General features: G+C 38.3%; 3 protein-coding genes across 8 annotated transcripts in view; 1 reads left to right on the top strand and 2 right to left on the bottom strand.

The window, feature by feature from the left end:
• Positions 1-136: 136 nt before the first annotated feature.
• LOC119723722 (dynactin subunit 1-like) lies at positions 137-4,209 on the top strand. 2 transcript variants are annotated; one of them, XM_038194532.1, is made up of 6 exons: positions 137-299; positions 755-909; positions 1,381-1,489; positions 1,669-1,739; positions 1,888-1,965; positions 2,847-4,209. In XM_038194532.1, exons 2-6 carry the CDS (start codon positions 768-770, stop codon positions 3,185-3,187), a joined length of 741 nt encoding a protein of 246 aa, XP_038050460.1. In that variant the 5' UTR covers positions 137-299; positions 755-767; the 3' UTR covers positions 3,188-4,209. The 2 variants fall into 2 exon arrangements, with proteins under 2 accessions (XP_038050460.1, XP_038050459.1); XM_038194531.1 differs by having other exon boundaries at positions 138-299; positions 720-909.
• On the bottom strand, positions 3,327-12,199 carry LOC119723723 (probable signal peptidase complex subunit 2). Of its 2 annotated transcripts, none has more exons than XM_038194533.1 (4): positions 12,076-12,132; positions 7,345-7,422; positions 6,156-6,451; positions 3,327-4,950 (listed from the first exon to the last, which is right to left on the bottom strand). In XM_038194533.1, exons 1-4 carry the CDS (start codon positions 12,115-12,117, stop codon positions 4,764-4,766), a joined length of 603 nt encoding a protein of 200 aa, XP_038050461.1. In that variant the 5' UTR covers positions 12,118-12,132; the 3' UTR covers positions 3,327-4,763. The 2 variants fall into 2 exon arrangements, with proteins under 2 accessions (XP_038050461.1, XP_038050462.1); XM_038194534.1 differs by having other exon boundaries at positions 4,652-4,950; positions 12,094-12,199.
• A 221-nt stretch (positions 12,200-12,420) lies between these two features.
• The window catches only part of LOC119723720, a 53,357-nt gene continuing 48,641 nt past the window's right edge, over positions 12,421-17,136 (bottom strand). For 3 of the 4 annotated variants that reach the window (XM_038194521.1, XM_038194520.1, XM_038194523.1), the window contains 5 exons: positions 16,969-17,097; positions 16,105-16,183; positions 15,684-15,842; positions 15,219-15,302; positions 12,421-14,264 (listed from right to left, as the gene is read on the bottom strand). In XM_038194521.1, coding sequence (XP_038050449.1) covers positions 14,110-14,264; positions 15,219-15,302; positions 15,684-15,842; positions 16,105-16,183; positions 16,969-17,097 — 606 coding nt within the window. In that variant the 3' untranslated portion in view covers positions 12,421-14,109. The remainder of the gene's footprint in view (positions 14,265-15,218; positions 15,303-15,683; positions 15,843-16,104; positions 16,184-16,968; positions 17,098-17,136) is intronic. The other variant, XM_038194522.1, reaches the window with a different exon arrangement.

Genomic DNA, 17,136 nt, shown 5'->3' with positions numbered 1-17,136 from the left:
GTTGAAAACTTAAAACATTTTAAAACTCAATTAAAAACATTTTTGTACATAAAATTTAGAAGTTAGTCTTTAAAAACTTGGAGTATGAATCGTGCGAGTAATCCTTACCCCCTCAATTTGGAAGAGCTCAATCAGCGGACGCGTAACTACAACAATGAACAGGTGCGGTGATCATTGACTCTGATCCTTTACATGGGGAAAAGTACTGGTCTGTACTTGAGCTGTACTATAACTGCCAGTGGATGTTAATATGTAACTACAATTTCTGGGGTTATTGTTTCAGAGACGAATATTGCTGGGTAAGACTAAGATCTAGCAAGATTGCTAGCCAATTTTGATTTATGCACTTTTCTTGGCACCACAAAATACTACATCTTATTGTTTTGTTTTTACCACGAAAACTTTTCTAATTCTAGTAGTCTAGCACTGGCAGTAATTTGTTCAGGTCATTAAAACATTATACTTATACTGTAGCTGTTGATTTGTCTTTCGTTTTATTGTCTGTAAGATCGTTTTCCTATTCTGCTGCTACTCCATTCTTTGGGCACCGACTTTTGTGTGTGTTTAATGTTAAATTCCTCTTAGTTTTCACTTGAAAATTGCTGCTTAAGTATTTAATACTTATTACTGCAACCTCAAATTAAAAACAAACAAAAACCTGCACAAAACAAATTATGAAAATCTGCTAATTATGATTTCTGAATATTTTTTGATTCAAGGTCTTCTCTAGCTGAGTCGCGCGGGGGAAGGAAAGCTTGTCTGCCACCATGGTTCTCTTCCTGAACATCAACATCGGCCAGCGAGTGGAGGTCTACTACAAGGGCCAGATCTTTGCAGGGACAGTCAAATACAAGGGAGGACTGTCCAACATCAAGGGGGACTGGGTGGGAGTTCATTTAGATGAGCCTGGTGAGGATTGAACATCTTAACGAACTTCTTCAAACTCTCGACTAACTTCTTCAAACTCTCAAAATTGACCACTGCATGTATGAACACAGCAATTAGAGGAGGCTTGCTCAGTTGAGTTAGACTTAAGAGTTTCACAGCCTGTGAGAATGTATTCTCAGTGGGTTGGGTAGTGAGGCAGTCAGCGACTCGGTCAGTCAGAGATGTGAGTCGGAGAGTCAGTCAGTCGGTCAATAAATCAGTCAATGACCCAGAAGACAGTAGGCTGACCCTAATTGGCTCTAGCAAAACTTGCTCATACATCTCCTAAAAATGTGGACTGTCACGGAACTTAACTACAGAGCTTCATAAAGTATATCCTTCTGAGCAAGATCAAAGTAAAATCTGAAATGAAAAATGAAGAGGTATGTGATTGTTCCTGAAAAACTTGGTAAAACGAAACTACCTTTTTTTATTTTTTCCTTTTTCTCACAGTTGGAAAGCACAGTGGCATCTTCAAAGGGAGGGAATACTTCACGTGTACACCAAAGCACGGAATATTCATTCATCCGTCGAGAATACGATTCACTCCACTCAAAAGAAAGTAAGCGCATACAAAACAATGAGTCTCCTTCCCTCAATAAATACGAAAAATTATTTCAAGATTGATTAAAAGCAAATAATGTCAGTGTCTATTTGTGTTTTTTTATCATGTGAAATACCTTTGTTCAAGCATTTTCTTCGAAATTTTGTTTTCAATTTGAGCTTCTTTCTCTTCCCCAGCATATTCGACACATACAGGACTGTCAGTCCAGGATCGTATGTAGATGAAACGTTGTTTGGAGCGAAATCAGGTCGGTGAACTTTAAATCTCGAAGAACAAAGATTTTGGGATGAGAACTGTAGATCATGTTGGTGATGATAGTTACAGTTGAAGATATCATTTTTACACATTCTGACTTGTACGATCATTGAGTGCATTTGTCATTTTATTTCTTGCAGTTCCTAAACCAATTGGTCTGTATGACCCCGTATCAGTGTCAGACACGTTTGTCAGCTTGGCAACGGCTGGATTTAATGGTAAGATATTTGCTACATTCTATTTTGCTTTTTGGAAAACATGGAATGAAGCAATACTTACATTTAACAAACAAAACAAGATTGCATGCCGAAAGTACATGTGGTATGATGCATATGTAAACATTATTTTGAAATACACTCCACATCCATTACATGTTGCTCATTACTGCCTAGTCTACAAGAGCAGTATTACAACAACGTTTAACCAACCGTTCTCTAAACAGAGAATATTTGTTTCCATATTATTTTTATTATAGCCAAGCTTTGGGGCTTCGGAATTGCATCAGCAAGCATCTCAAAAATTTGAATGCAAAAATACAGGACAATAATAATAATAATAATAATATCGGAGTCTTATATAGCGCACGTATCTACCAACAATTAGGTACTCAAGGCGCTGGAAATTATGTCTATTATTAAAGAAAGGTAAATAAAGTTTGTGAGAAATATGAGACCCATTATGTAGCACCTTATAAGGGTTTACAAGGTGCTGCGGCGCATATTGCAGCCACTGCCAGAAACACCGGGGCAAACCCCTTCTCTTAGCGATAAGTGTTACTGGGCTCTTTAACGTGCATTACACAACACACGGGACCTACGGCTTTACGTCCCATCCGAAGGACGAAGCAATAATGGTAAAGTGCCTTGCTCAAGAGCACAAGCACCATGTTCCCAAGGTCAGGATTCAAACCCATGTACCACGGCACACGAGTCGAACAGCGTAACCATTGGACCACAGCACCCCACAATGTTCTCTGTGAACAACCTAATGTAACAGAAAATAAACTGTTGCTGCTTCTGCCGAATATTCTGGCCAATTAAGACTACTGCTTCATTCACTTGTTAAATTTTGATTGAAATTTTGATGTTTTTGTTTCTAGATCCCAGTGCGTCCTGGCATGCCGGAAAGAAATGTCTCTCAAAGTCCGAGTCCTTCAGCTGCAGCTCAAGCCCGTCCTTCAGCCACAGTCACTCCGTCGGTCGAACCCTCAAGCCTGAACGGCCCAAGTCGGCCATGGAACTGTCGGGCGGGTCGTGGGGCAGAACCAAGGGCGGGACGGGGAGGTGCACGTCCCCACTGCGGAGGTTCTACAGTCGGGCCGACTCGCCTTTTATCAGCCGGCCCGCTGTTCCCAAGACCCATATGCCAACAGAGGCCTTGCAGCTGCAAGACATGAGGGGCTGGTCCTGTACTTCCAAGCCCCGGGAATGGTCTCTTTGATGATGGTGCCAAAGTAGGAGGATTTTTCTGGCATTTTGGGGTGTGTGTGTGAAAAAAAATGCAATTTAAACAGATTTCAATACAATTTTGAGGCTTGGCACGGTGGACAGATCAAGCAGGGGACAGTGACTAATTCTTTTGGCATTACATGTCAATGTTATTTTATTTTGAATCCATTAGCTTTCACTAAAAGGAGATACCACATTGTGAAAACAATATTGTTTTTCACCTACAAGTAAAGTCATGTTATTTTCTTCTCCAATCGAAAATACCAATAACTGTATCCAGTCTGGTTCCCTTTCGGAATTAACGTCTTTGTAACATTTAAATGCACCTTAGTAAAAGGGTAACACATTATTAATGTAGCTATTATGCACCTTACAACATGAGCACATTTCTCAAAAACCATTGTAGGCAGGAACACTATTATAAAATGCAAGAATTCCAAATAACTAAATTATATGGGGATTTGATTTCCTACTGAATCATGTAAATTAAAAAAAAGCACACCACTTTTTGTATTGAGATGGTTCGCCTCAAATTGTGTGATCATGAAATGGATAAAAGTTCTTTAAGATAATTTACAGGGTTATTTTTCTAAAGCCAGCCTTGTTGTCCAAGATTTAAGTTGTTATATTTTCAATTGAATGGAATGACAAATTTGGTTGAAATTCCCTGCAAATATTTTCTTCATATAACATATGCAAACATTGAGAAGAGAGCTTTTAAAAAGAAATAACTTGGGTGAACAACATATGTTACACCTTTCCTATTTTTGTTATTTTATTTTTAATTTTTACATGTTCCTGCAAAAAAATTCTTTATATTATAAATGTTTACAGGCAATTCTTTCTGAAAAATTTATTAGGTTGGGTTTTACCGATAGTGTGCCTTTTCGGTGCTGCATTGTTTTTTATTTTTACATTTGTGAGAACACTTTTGCAACAACAGGGATTGCTAATTTTAAATATTTGTAAATGTTTTGTAGAATAAAGGAGAAATAAAAATAGAAATGGAATGTTTATAGGTCTGTTGTTGTGTCGCTCATTTACCCATCACAAATAAACAAGGTCATGAAGAAATTATTTAAGAACAAAATATGACTGGTAATATGAGTAAGTTTTGACAAATAAATAAAAAAGAAAGAAAGAGAAATTAGGAAATTCCTTGCAAACATTGAGATCTTTTTGAAAAAGTGCTTCAAATTCGAGAAATACAGAGTTATGAGCCTTGCACCTAATTCCAACTTTTGAGGAAATTAAACAAAACTTATGTCAGTTTTTGAAGAAATCTGTTGAAGAAATATCCCAACAAGTTTTTCTCATTTCTGTTCCATTTACACTTCGATATGCATATCAGATGACTTTTTCACTACTTACTGGAAACATTTGGTTGGCATGGTAACACTAAGGCAATATTAAGCGGTACTTTAGGACGTTGAATGGCCAAATACTTTTATTTAATCCCATTATTACTGTAAACCTTGACAACACATGACAAAATCTAGATACCCAATGCTAAATACTGAACAATACAGACACCAAAAAAACCAGAAAAAAATTGAAAATTTACATGTTCAATTTTGTTTCTTCTCATTCAAAAGGCCGTTATGTAATGAGCTAACGTCATTAGTGAACAAGTCAATTAGTAACAGGCCGTTTTCGTCGAACCAACTGCCCACCGATTTGGTGACCGAGGCCTCACGTTCTGTCTTGGAGGTACTGTCTTTGTAAGTCATAACCAGGGTGTACATGTCGTCAAACCTGGAAAACAAAAATAATTCAAGTTTCATAATTGCAAAATAGAAACTATTGTTTAAATAATTATGACATGTGCTAAGTGATATATCACTTGCAAACCTGTCACGTGCAGTGTACAATACATGTATGTCAATATTTGGCTGTTTATGTCGTTATTGCTAATAGGCAAAATTCTGTGCTAAGCTCATTTGGGTACATGATTAACCCTAACTCCCTAGGCATTTTTGCTAGGATGCAACCTCAATCCTGCAAAATCCTCCAACCGCCTTCATATACAAATTTCATACAGCCTCAATCCTGCAAAATACTGTGTTATTTCTTAAATGTGGTCATTGGAGGAGTGACCACTGCCTCAATCCTGCAAAATCCTCCAGTAATCACTGTCAATATGTTAAGGCAGAGCCAGCGACATCCCGGAGCAGTGCGGAGGATTTCAAGTATAATCTAAGCCTTAATTATGCACGGCTGAGCATAAAAACCACAAGGTCTGGCATAAGACCTTAACACACTGCATCCTCCAAAATCATCCACACATTTTTGCCATATAGCCTCAATCCTGCAAATCCTCCATTTTGCAAAGAGGATTTTGGAGGATTTGGGAAGGTTAGGGTTATCAACCAAAAACAAAATCAGAGAATCTACATGTATAATTATGTGATGAATAGGACAGGCCTGCAGATGGGCAAAGGTAATACTTGGTTGGGCCCCTGTTAATTAAAAATTGAATTTAAATTTATTTTTAAAATTACTTACCCTTACCATCCAAAATCCTCCAAAATCCTTTTTGCAAATTGGAGGAATTTGCAGGATTCAGGTTACATGGCAAGAGTGCATTGCTGATGGTGCACTGTGTCAAGGTCTGGGGCCGGACCCTGTGTTGTTTATGCTCTGCCGTGCATACATTTAGGCCTATGTTATACTTGAAATCCTCCGCACTGCTCCAGGATGTCACTGCCTCTGCCTTAGCTTATTGACAGACATAGCCGGAGGATTTTGCAGGATTCAGGCAGTGGTCACCTCTCCACGGACCATATTCAAGAAAAAATGGAGGAATTTGCAGGATTGAGGCTATATGCTATTTTTCCATGAGGCCAATTGGAGGATTTTGCAGGATTGAGGCTACATCCTAGCAAAAAGTCCTAGGGAGTTAGGGTTAACTTATATATTAAATGCAACTGGGATAAATATCTTAATACTGAGATGCTGACCTCTTCATGTAGGAGTCTAAGATACAGACGTTGTCGGGGTCGACCCCAGCCGGGTCCTTCTGATGAACCACCAGGAAATGGTTGCGCTCCACAAAGGTGGTGTACAGGGTTCCAATCCCCATCATGACGAAGTATGAAATGACGCATGCGGCAAGGACCACCCTGGACTCGGGGAACGGATGCAGGTAGTCATAGATCAACGCTGTGACGGCAAACACACAGGATATCGTGCAGATGGCGAGCCTCCTGTCAATCATGCCATGGTTCTCCACGTAGCTGAAGTGTTCCGTCATGATCTACGTGATAAAAAACATTTACCAAAGTTCGAACTCAGCTTGTAAAGGACCGTTAACAGGACCTGCATCCCGATTTCATCAAACTCTTCGTAACTTACGATGCATCGCAGCGCGGCGACGCATCGTATCCCTACGATGCGTCGCAGCTGCGACGCGTCCTGCGATCCATTTCACAAAACACGTCGTAAGTGCAACGCGTTGTAGGTGTATTCATAGCACAATTCGGTGACTGTTTTATGTATTAAGTCAGCGTACAGTAAATAGTCGTCTGATATTCAACAAAGAGTCGTCGGATCTTCGCTCAAAATCTGTTAAACGTAAAACAAAATGGCGGTCGTGCGATGCAATTTTGAAGGAAAACAAGCTCTCAGTGGACTGTGTAGCTACTTTGAAATTTCAACTGCAATATTTCAGTCTAATTCACAATTATTCAATGAATTTTTATTTTCTTTACACACATTGCCTCAGTATTATAGTCTCGCTTATGTAATGTTTATGGCATTAAACTGGCTAAGAAAGGGACTCTTCTTATTTTGCGATGACCACTGGACACGTCGTAACTTGCGACGTGTTTTAAGCCGTTGTCAAGGAACTTACGACGCCTTCAACACATCGCAACTTTCGTGAAATGGATCATACGACGCGTCGCAAGCTGCGACGTGTTACACGTCGTAACTCGAGTTGCAACGCATCGCAGTGCTTCGTGAAATCGGGTGCTGACCATTTTTTCCTCCCGATAAGTTGGGTCCAAGTTACTCGGACTAGAAAAAAGTAGGAATTTAAAGAAAAGTAGGAATACTAGGAGAAATTAGGAAAAGTAGGAATACTTGAAAGCCTGCAATTTCTAACTCTTTTTTTCAAGTACAATTTCATAAAAAGCCGAAGACACTCACGGTTCTGACTGCATCATCCAGCGCATTCTTGACAGCTGATCCATTCCACTTGTCCACCTTCACTGGTTTGTTGGGCGCCTGTGTTTGGATGTGCCAAAGATTTTAAGAAAGAAAGGAATAAATAAAACATTGTGAACTACAAACAGTTTAAGTTATGGCCAAAGCCAGACTGAGACCGTGAGTGCATAAAAACGTGCACAATTACTACTGACGTTTTTTTACTCACCATTCGGCTAATTAATGCCCACACAACACATACATCAAAATGCTATAGTTGCACGCATGTCACCTGCAAAATTTGAGACCTTAAATCCAATTTTAAGGCAAGTTTTTGGCAGTTCAAAAACCATCCACGTCATTCTCCATGCTCAAGAAATGTGCGTGTGATTCCCAAAGTATTCTGGGTAGGTGTAGGAAGTGCCTTGCAGCTTACTTGTTTTTTAATCCATGGCCAAAAGAACATAGCGCCCTCTGTAAAAAAATGAAACATTCTGCATTCACTCTGATCAACAAGAGGGCACTGTTTTATCTACACGATGAAAATGTTAAAGCTGAGGAGTCTTTTTGCACAATGCATTGCAGTACACATCAATGTGATGTCTCACGTTTGGATTTCGATATCTCTCTGCAAAATTAGAATTAAAAGCTGAATTTTTGGTGATCCAATGCTCACAACAGCAACTTTGCGAGGCAGAAGTTTCAGGGATTATTGAAGAAATTGTAGTGAGTAAGAAGCTTGCAAATTTGATTCACACTGGTTTTATTATGCAGCACAAACTTTTGCACGATATGGATACCTTAAGTTTTGGGACTCTCATACTAGTACGCAGTATTGAGAGTCCCAAATTTTCGGACTAGGCCAAAGCCTGGTCCAAATTCTTGGCAATCGTGTAGTTTAGGACACCTCAATTTTTTACATTATTTTCTATTATAAGTGAGTTTAGCCAAAATAGTTAAATGCTTAATAAAGCCACCTATTTGACAGATCACTGATCAAACAGCAGGAGGGTTAAGATACATCGTCATCAGTATGCAGACTGAGCAACAAAATCGTAGTGGCCACGTTACGACAGTCGTAACGATATTTTAAACTGCTATCGTTATGGCAGTGAATACCATGATGAATCTGAGTATATAAGTACATTTAATATATTTAATTATAACTGCACTCTAACGCAACGCAACGCAACCAGACAATGCCAGTGCGCTTCATAATTCATTAGCTCGATTGGTTAAATGCTCAACTACCATGCCGAAAGTCCAGGGATCGAATCCGCACTAGGCCCATGCCATTGCCAAACCATTTTTTTATTTTTATTTTAATAATGGTTTCACTTGCTTTTAAGTTTTATGTTTTTTTTAATCAAATCCTACTTTTTATTGAAGTACAGTCAATTGACCGGTTCCGCAATTTGACCAGTTCCGCAATTTCGGAAAACTAGCTCTCGTTTTCAGGAAGACGAAAACGCCAAGGACTTAAACTTTGGTACCGATGGAAAGGTTATTCAATCTTCTTTTCAAAAATGGTTTTAGTTTTAGGATACTCACTTACATTTAAAAATAAATCCCCTACGACCGTCACTTGCCGTTAACGAACTGCCGAAATGGAACGCGCACGGAAGCGTGATTTCATGTTTGTCGGCCTGCTACACGATTGTTCAGGAGAATTAAATCATGGCGATTGATGCAACTTGTTCGGAAATTATTCATTATTCCACCATACAAATATAAGATTTGAAGTCTTTGAATCTTTTTTTCTATACCCACCAGAGTAACTGCTGGTCGTTTGGCCGGTTCCGCAAACGCATTCATACTGCCTATACAATACACTGGCCATGGTGTGACTGTATTAACCAGTGCTGCTATTGACAAGTATTGTTGATGACGGCCCCCTAGCGCGGTGCACTTTATTTATTTTGGCATGAATCTTTTTTTTTTTACAACTTACAAAGAAATTGAGAATTTCTATTAATCCTTGTTTAAAAATGTCGAATTTGATGATCATTTCTGGGTGTTCAGTGCAAAAAATTGAAAACTAAATTGAAACAAAATGATTTTGTTTCTGTCCAGCTTCCGGACAGTACTGTAGGTTTTGGATAAAAAAAATTTGGACTTCAAAATTTAAAATACAAAAATCTTTCTTAATACTTCCCACTAAACGCTTTTCCTTTGCTCTAAAAAAAATCACCCCATACTCGATGTTGAAGCGGTTGTGCCTAAGGGGTTTGAATCCATTTTAGAGTTACAACTCTCCACATCCAGGGTGCATGAGTCAGCCCAGGCTAGGAGGTGAGGTTTGTGGGGACCAATTAAGAATAGTGCATAATAATATGTTTCTAACCCAAAGGACATTTCCAGTAATTTAGTAATTTTAAAATTATCCTTTTTTCGGTGGGTTCTAACCTTACTCTTTACCCTTTTAAACAAAAAGCAAAATAGGTCCACTAATATTTCATAATGAACACCAGTCTCTCGTCAGTACAGAGACACAAATTTTGATTGTTTTCTTGGAGCACAAAATTTGTCAAATACTGTAAACCATTTCTCATTTTTGTCTCAATTGGTCATAAACTAAACGTTTTATATAAAATTTCTTTTTCATACAGACAATGCCAAAGACAAAGAAGAAGATTACGCCAGCCTCCTGATAGGACATAAGAGGCCATCAGCACATCTTTTTCAGTTTTACCTGTGAAGGTAAAGAAGAAGTTGAATATCATAGTGAAGTACATGTAGCTGTGTGTCTTCATCACCATTTCTTTGAATTAATTTATTTATGTGACAAGTTTTTTTTTATAGTGCTAGCTTCTGGAGTGCTTAAATTATTTGTGTACAACAATTAAACAGACATGCAGGTGTCATAAAGGCAATAAATTTAAAGGCGTTACATACATTTTTATTAACCAGTACATGTGAAAGAGAAGTGAGGTGTTTGAAAAACTATGCTACTTTGCATGAAAAACTCACAGAACATGTCTATTTCTGTGATTCATCACCATTTATTTATATGACACGTATATTTTTGGATTTAAAAGGGGTAGCTTCTTGAGTGCTTTAGTTTTGTATTACATTTACACATGCAGGTATCACATGTCAATATATTGAAAGGGTTATCGGGATATACGTGATGAATGTGTTGACATTTTCTTTTAAGAGCATCACCGAACAGTAGATGAGGTTTGCTAATACAGTTGCCCAAGCATGATACATGTACATAGTTAATATGTGCAACAACGTATGAGGAGTAACTGAACATTATAATTAGAAATTGCCATTGCTATGAAACAGCCATAGGATTTATGACATTTTTAACAACTTGTTTTAATTTGTTTGTTAAATTTAATTTGAATGTGAAACAATATGTGCATGTATGTGGCCTGTATGTATCTGGCCTGCTGAGGCCTGTTCCCCCTCCCCTCCCGGCCCCCAGGTTCCCCCTACTGGATGTTGGTGCACACAAAATTAAGCATATTGTGTTTTTACCCTGAACAAATTGAAACACTCCCCCCCCCCACAAAAAAAGTAAAATAAAAAAAAAGGAAGAGGGAATAAACAAAAGTAAATAAATAATAATAATTAAATAAACAAAAAATATTAATAAACAGTGCTCCCCTGCAGACAATGATTCAGTTCCAATTCATCCAGCCATGCAGTAACTTCCTAAAGTGTCATAGGAATTAAAAATGATCCTGGAGAAAATATTAATTCAAATTCATAAATAGCTGGTCTATGCTTATGTGAGAAAAAAACAACCAACTGGAGCAATTCGGTACAAGGTTTGTGTCTGGTTCTATCCAACGTCAGAGTGTGTCTAAATAAAAATAAGACAACAAAAAAGCAAAATATTAGTGATTGCAAGATGATAGACAGAATGCACAAAAAGCAAGAAAGTCATTTAATTGGATTGAAGCAAGTCAAATAATTATAATGTAAAAAAAATCCAACGAACCACAACATTTTCATGGAGTTACATTTTGTAAATTTGGACGCATTATAATGTGCAGACCTTGGCTCATGCACAGGGAAATATAATCCATATCTTTTCTTGGCAGGTTTGGGGGCAAAAACGATCTAGATTTGGCCAGTAAATAAGGAATATTTTCAGTCCAGTCTCGCAGAGGGCGCCGTTTGCGAAACCGGAAAACATTTGCGGAACCGGTCAAAGCACCGACCTCTACAAAATGTCCTGGCAAATTTCTCTTTCAAACGATCGCAGAAAACTATTCATATCATGAAGTAGGTGAGTAATTTGCGCATATTTATAGATAGGTAGCTTCCTGTGAAAGCGCGTTTTTTCGCCACAAGACGCTTCAGACGATTTGCGATTGCGGAACCGGTCAAACGACTGTATATAACGTCAGATTTCAATTTTTCGTAAAGATAGCCACTGCGATATTCAAATAGCCAGGGCCAGGGGCTACACATCGTCACACATGCTGCTGCTACTACTAGTACTACTTGCTAGCTACACTAGACGCTAGTCATGCTTCAGAAAAGTACAATTACAAACAATAAAACAGAAAATTGACAAACATTGACGGGTGACATTTGACAATGACAATCATTGCGAATGCACCATATGCGAAATATATTCATTGATTTTACGAGGAGAGGGCCCACTGTTGGGATAAAAGTCAGACAACTTGTTGTTATATCATTCTCTAAATATAATGCATTCTAAAAATCGTAAATTTCAGGTCAGCTTTTGCATGAATTTTTACGAAATTATACCCGAGTCAGAGAACTCACGTTTTCCTTGTCAGAAGCGGCCATTTTTTTCTCCAAAGTACACGTCGCTCTAACGCATGGTGGCGCTATAACGTATATTTGCATAGTCAAGAAATCTTAACTTTGAACCAATAAAAGGCCTTGATAAAAAAAAAATTCACGGAACTCCCCTTTTTTTTTTTTTTTTTAGCCAACATTTAGACTGTTCACATAAAACAATAAACTGGCTTTTCTTCAATCGCAGAAGTATGATTTGGTAAAATATTAAGCATAATTTAAAAAAAATTAAATAAATAAAAAACACAGAAAACTGATATTGATAAAAATACTAACAATTCACGAATCCAGTTTGGAAAGAAAAATCTTTTATTTACATGTCATCAGTTCAATCAAAAGTGTAAAAAAAGCACCCATTATATTTTTCTCTCTCATAAACTGTCTTTAAAGATCATACACAAGACGTTTCGCATAGTGTTTATACAAGCACTGAGGTACTATGGAAGTAATTTACAAAGTTCATAATGTATACAACAGGCATACATAAAAAAAGAGTATACACATGTACATGTACAGTAAATATTTATATCTCAGAAAATCCTTAAAAACTTCATTTTGAAATTTCAAACAAATATTGGAATATTAAGCACCTGGTACTACATTTAAATACCAGAATTACTGTTTAATCCATATGGCTTACATTTTTTTTGGAAGACAATTTTGGCTCGACTATAGTTTACCTTGATAAAGTTAATCGACGTCAAGATTTCACGAAAAAGGAAAAAGCTGAAAACGAACTCGAATCTGTATGTATTTTAAGTAATTGCCGAACTGAGTAGTCAAACTTTAGCAAATGGTATGGTTCCTGGACTAAACATTAAAGCTAAACATGTTGATGAATTGGCTACCCGACTATTTTTGGAGTGAGCCCCCGTTTTATTATCAGCACCTTATCAGGCAAAGCCTTGCTCCGTTGTGAATTAATCTAATTTTAGATATGGCAATGACCAGCCAGCTGATCAAAGAAATTATTTCAAATTTAACCAAATTTTATTCATATAATAAATTAGGGCCTACAAACCTCGAAGGATCTCTTTCATTCTGTACATAGCACGTCTAAGTATATACAGATATCGTCAAGAAAACTCAAAGTACTTTTGCATCTTTGGAAGGACATTGGTAACAAATGCATTTCTTTGGAAGACAATAAAAAAAAGACAAAATGGCACTCTTTTACAATTCAACAATTAAGTCCAATCATTGGTCTGAATAATGTAATTCACAAATCAATCAACAAACTAGTTATCAAAACTAAACTATTTCACAAAATTAAACTTTCATTTTTTTTAGTTTGCAAAAATAAAGTCACGAATATCCAAAGTCTCAATCTTTATAAGTAAATATCAGGAAGAGAGAGAACTTAGAAAATATATGCTTAAGTGAAATCCTTTGTGATCCTCAAAGGGCGTCCTCTACTGTCAAGATATAGCCAGCCAATATTCTTATATTCGTTGTACCCACCGCCCTAAAACAGGGCGCCGGGAAGGGCTAATATCTTTAGAATGCGTGACGTAATTTCTTGGGGTCGTCATTGGATAGAATTTGTTTGAATAATAACACGGGTAAACACTTCCGAGCGACACGAGCGCGCTGAGTGTACCTGCATTGATTGAGGCAGCAAGCTGGCCACAAATTTTGAGAAAGAGAGCCCTTCCCAGGGCCCTGCGGGCCGTGGGTAAGAGCGAAATATTCCTTATAGCTGAAGCCGGACAAAAGTTTACTTCTTCAAGATGTCACTGAATGACGTCCCCTCTGGAAGAGGGACTTTCTAGATAGGGCTCCCTCTACTGTCTGGTCACTGCAAGCTGACACACCAAATGTCTTTCTTGAAGACATCAGTGGAAAGGATCTGCAATTTGGAAGCGACACTCTATTGTAAGGACGCTTTCTTATTGCCCAGTGATCTATGACATCTTTTTGGAAGAGGGCCAGGCATTCCAGTCAGGGCTCCCTCTACTGTCAGGTCACAGCCAGCTGACCTCACTTCTTGCCGATGCCGAACAGCCCCTTGCCCTTCTTCTTGAAGACATCAGTGGAGGAGATTCCCTTCGAGAGAGGCACTTTCTTGTTGGGGGCTTTGAGAATCTTGTGCTGATAGGCATATGGCATCTCGGAGACCTTACGTGTAACAACTGCTGTTCGAGTGGAAAAAGAAGAAATCAGAACAAAATAAGAACATTTAATAAACATTCATAAATACCTCAGACAGTTTAGCTATTCCTATTGGTCGAGAGCCCGTCACGTGGCCGGTCTTAAACGAATGATAAAGACATGGCTAGCTGGTCTTAAACACTTTCCCAGTGTCACAAAAAAATGTGGACTCCTAAAAACCCAGTGCCTCTTATCGTTTCATTGGTTGAACGTTCACAATCCTCACGTAGGCATGCGCAACACTACCAGGGAGTCAGAATTTTATAGTTCTAAATTCAAAACGCAACGCGCCAGGTGCGTTCTGCGCGACATCGCGCAGAACATGATACGCGCGCGTCAATCTCCAAAAAAAAAGGGTTGTTTTATATCTTACTCGCCAGCTGAACACTCCACTATTTTGCAAGAGGGATGTTTCGAAAAGCATGAAGTGAATTTGTTGAACAAAATCGGGATGTTTCGAACGAATTATTTGATTTTTTTTTTTACCGAAAAGGTATTTGTGAATGGGATTTATCACTCTGCTTAAGACCACTTAGAGTCTGGGTGCTGATAATTACCCTCGCCTCCGGCTCGGGTAATTATCAGCACCCAGACTCTAAGTGGTATTAAACAGAGTGATAAAAACCTCCGGAGCACACTTTTATTCCCTTATTAACATGATGAACAAGTTCATGGCAATTTCAACTTTCAGAAAAACAAACTTTGACAAAAGTATGAGGAACAAATTTTACTCTCTGTGAAGATACCATGTTACAAAATAATCTGGGAAATATGCAGTACTTTTACAGGAAAGGGGAATTGAGGAATTAGAAATTAAGTTGTGGTATTTTAATTGCACAGCAGCAGTTCAAATTGTAAATGTCTCCAAATATTGACAAAATTGAGACCTGAATGGACGTGACAATTTGGTGTCAGCGGTGGGATTAGTTAACACTAACCTGCCACATCTTGTGGTTTGCTCGGCTGATCTCCCATCACATTCTTCATGGCAGCTTCACGAATCGCTGTTGGTATACTAAACCCTGAGCCGTCAAAGATAAGACAAAACATTGCGATGAGAAGAATTTGTCTAAGTACCATATTTACATCTCAGACTCACTTCATGTGAGTGTCATATCAGTTTCTACTCACCTTTTTTCCTCGCATTACCTATATATTTTAAACCATTCTGAACTTCGTAAGTCACCTCACATCAGGAGTTTCAGTCTTTCTTACAAGTTCCTTCTTGAGGAAGTCAGCTCCATGGCATCAGACTTAAGCCACTCATGACTTGTAACTCGGACTTCACTCAAACGAATAACACTCTCACTTTCCTCATCCCGTTCAACGTCCTTAAGGACTCACACTCAATGAGCACACTCATAACTCAGACTTGTGTCACAAGGATCACTGTGATTACTAACCTTTTTCTCTATCCTTCATGACCGACTCGCGTTCCTTGGCTAACATCTTAAGCCACTCCTGCTTCTCGCTGTCCCCCTTGCAGGAGAAGATGTGTAGCTTGTTCAGCTGTGTGTCGTGAATCTTAAAGGCGTGTTTGACCGTCACGCTCCACTGCAAGTCTAATAAAACATCAAAAGCAAACAAGACCATACTACGTGTGGGTCTCAATATATTATCAGATAATTTTTTTAACACAAATCTTTAACATGTGTTCTAACTTAAATAGGAAAATCCAAAGGATCAGATAGGGAATGACAGCCCAATCCACATGAGGTTCAAACCAGGGAGCTCATGGGTGGAAGGTAAGGAAACATGATTCGTCAAAAAGCTGATTTTATGGTAAAAAAAACAAAAAACAAAACAAAACAGAGAACTTTTTACCCTTGCCATCTGGCATGTCTGCTACTTCACTGACATCCAAATCAATCCGTTTCTTGTACAATAATGTTCCTTTCCAATCCTGTGACAAAAAAAAATTACAAATTGTGGAATACTCGTCAGACAAATCGTATTATTTCCACAATAACGATTTATAATTCAAATTTGATCCACCTCATGCCATAATTGAGGGAGCGTTATCACAATATTCATCGACAAGCTTCTGTTTGAAAGTTACTCATCACAAATAATAAGCTATTAACTCTTTCAGTGCCAAAGTCGTACATGTACGAGGTATATTTGTTAGTTCGAAGTGCCAACCTTGTACATGTACGAAGTAATGTTCGTACTTGAAATCGCCAAACCTCATACATGTACGAGGTAAAGTAAGCATGTTATCACAAGAGGGCGCTCTCGCTCTTTCTAATAATCTCATTTTCATTCAGGTACGACCTGTATTTATTTGTTTCATTCCAGTTCTTGGTAGAGGGCGCAGCACTGACACTCGTATTTTCTGCAAAAAGTGCGGAATTCCCCCGTGTGCAGGACAGTATTTAAGGGTGTAGCACTATGTACGTGACTACTATTGACTTTCCAATGTACCAAGGATATACCAGAGAGCAACAACAACAAATTTATTGAGTAAAACTTATTTCCTTTTTTTTTTACAGAATTTTGAACAAATACAAAAAATGCTTGAAGTTGGGCAGTTTAGCGTTAAACTTTTCAAATTTCGCGGGCACTGAAAGAGTTAATACTACGCTTACACTTGTCATATCACATTTTTGAGAGACAGCTTTCCTGAGAAGCAACTTATTTCAGCTATAAAACGAAATTTTGAGAACCAACTGACTGACAAATCCTCACCTTTTTACAGACTACCAGCTGATGGTCAAACAGGAAGGCTCTCCTGCCGGAAGTCCACCGTTTACCAGCCAACATGGTGATTTCACCGGAATGAATCAACTGAGTGCTCTTCTCCAGTAGATCCTCACCCTAAAACACAAACAAAAAAACAAGGGTTATTTCAAAATT

Source organism: Patiria miniata, unplaced genomic scaffold (assembly GCF_015706575.1).
Source record: "Patiria miniata isolate m_02_andy unplaced genomic scaffold, ASM1570657v1 HiC_scaffold_17, whole genome shotgun sequence".
Lineage (NCBI taxonomy): Eukaryota > Metazoa > Echinodermata > Asteroidea > Valvatida > Asterinidae > Patiria > Patiria miniata.
Note: the sequence above shows the minus strand (reverse complement) of the source record. Positions and strands in the feature narration are given on the sequence as shown.

Excerpts from the sequence above, each read along its gene's own strand:
- LOC119723723 (XM_038194534.1), bottom strand. The coding sequence starts at position 12,177 with ATGCAAATATACGTTATAGCGCCACCATGCGTTAGAGCGACGTGTACT. Across the intron at positions 7,423-12,093 it reads CCGCTTCTGACAAGGAAAAC|GCGCCCAACAAACCAGTGAA; the intron begins GTGAGTTCTCTG and ends ATCCAAACACAG. Across the intron at positions 6,452-7,344 it reads TGGATGATGCAGTCAGAACC|ATCATGACGGAACACTTCAG; the intron begins GTGAGTGTCTTC and ends TTTATCACGTAG.
- LOC119723722 (XM_038194532.1), top strand. The coding sequence starts at position 768 with ATGGTTCTCTTCCTGAACATCAACATCGGCCAGCGAGTGGAGGTCTAC. Across the intron at positions 1,740-1,887 it reads GTTGTTTGGAGCGAAATCAG|TTCCTAAACCAATTGGTCTG; the intron begins GTCGGTGAACTT and ends TATTTCTTGCAG. Across the intron at positions 1,966-2,846 it reads GGCAACGGCTGGATTTAATG|ATCCCAGTGCGTCCTGGCAT; the intron begins GTAAGATATTTG and ends TTTTGTTTCTAG.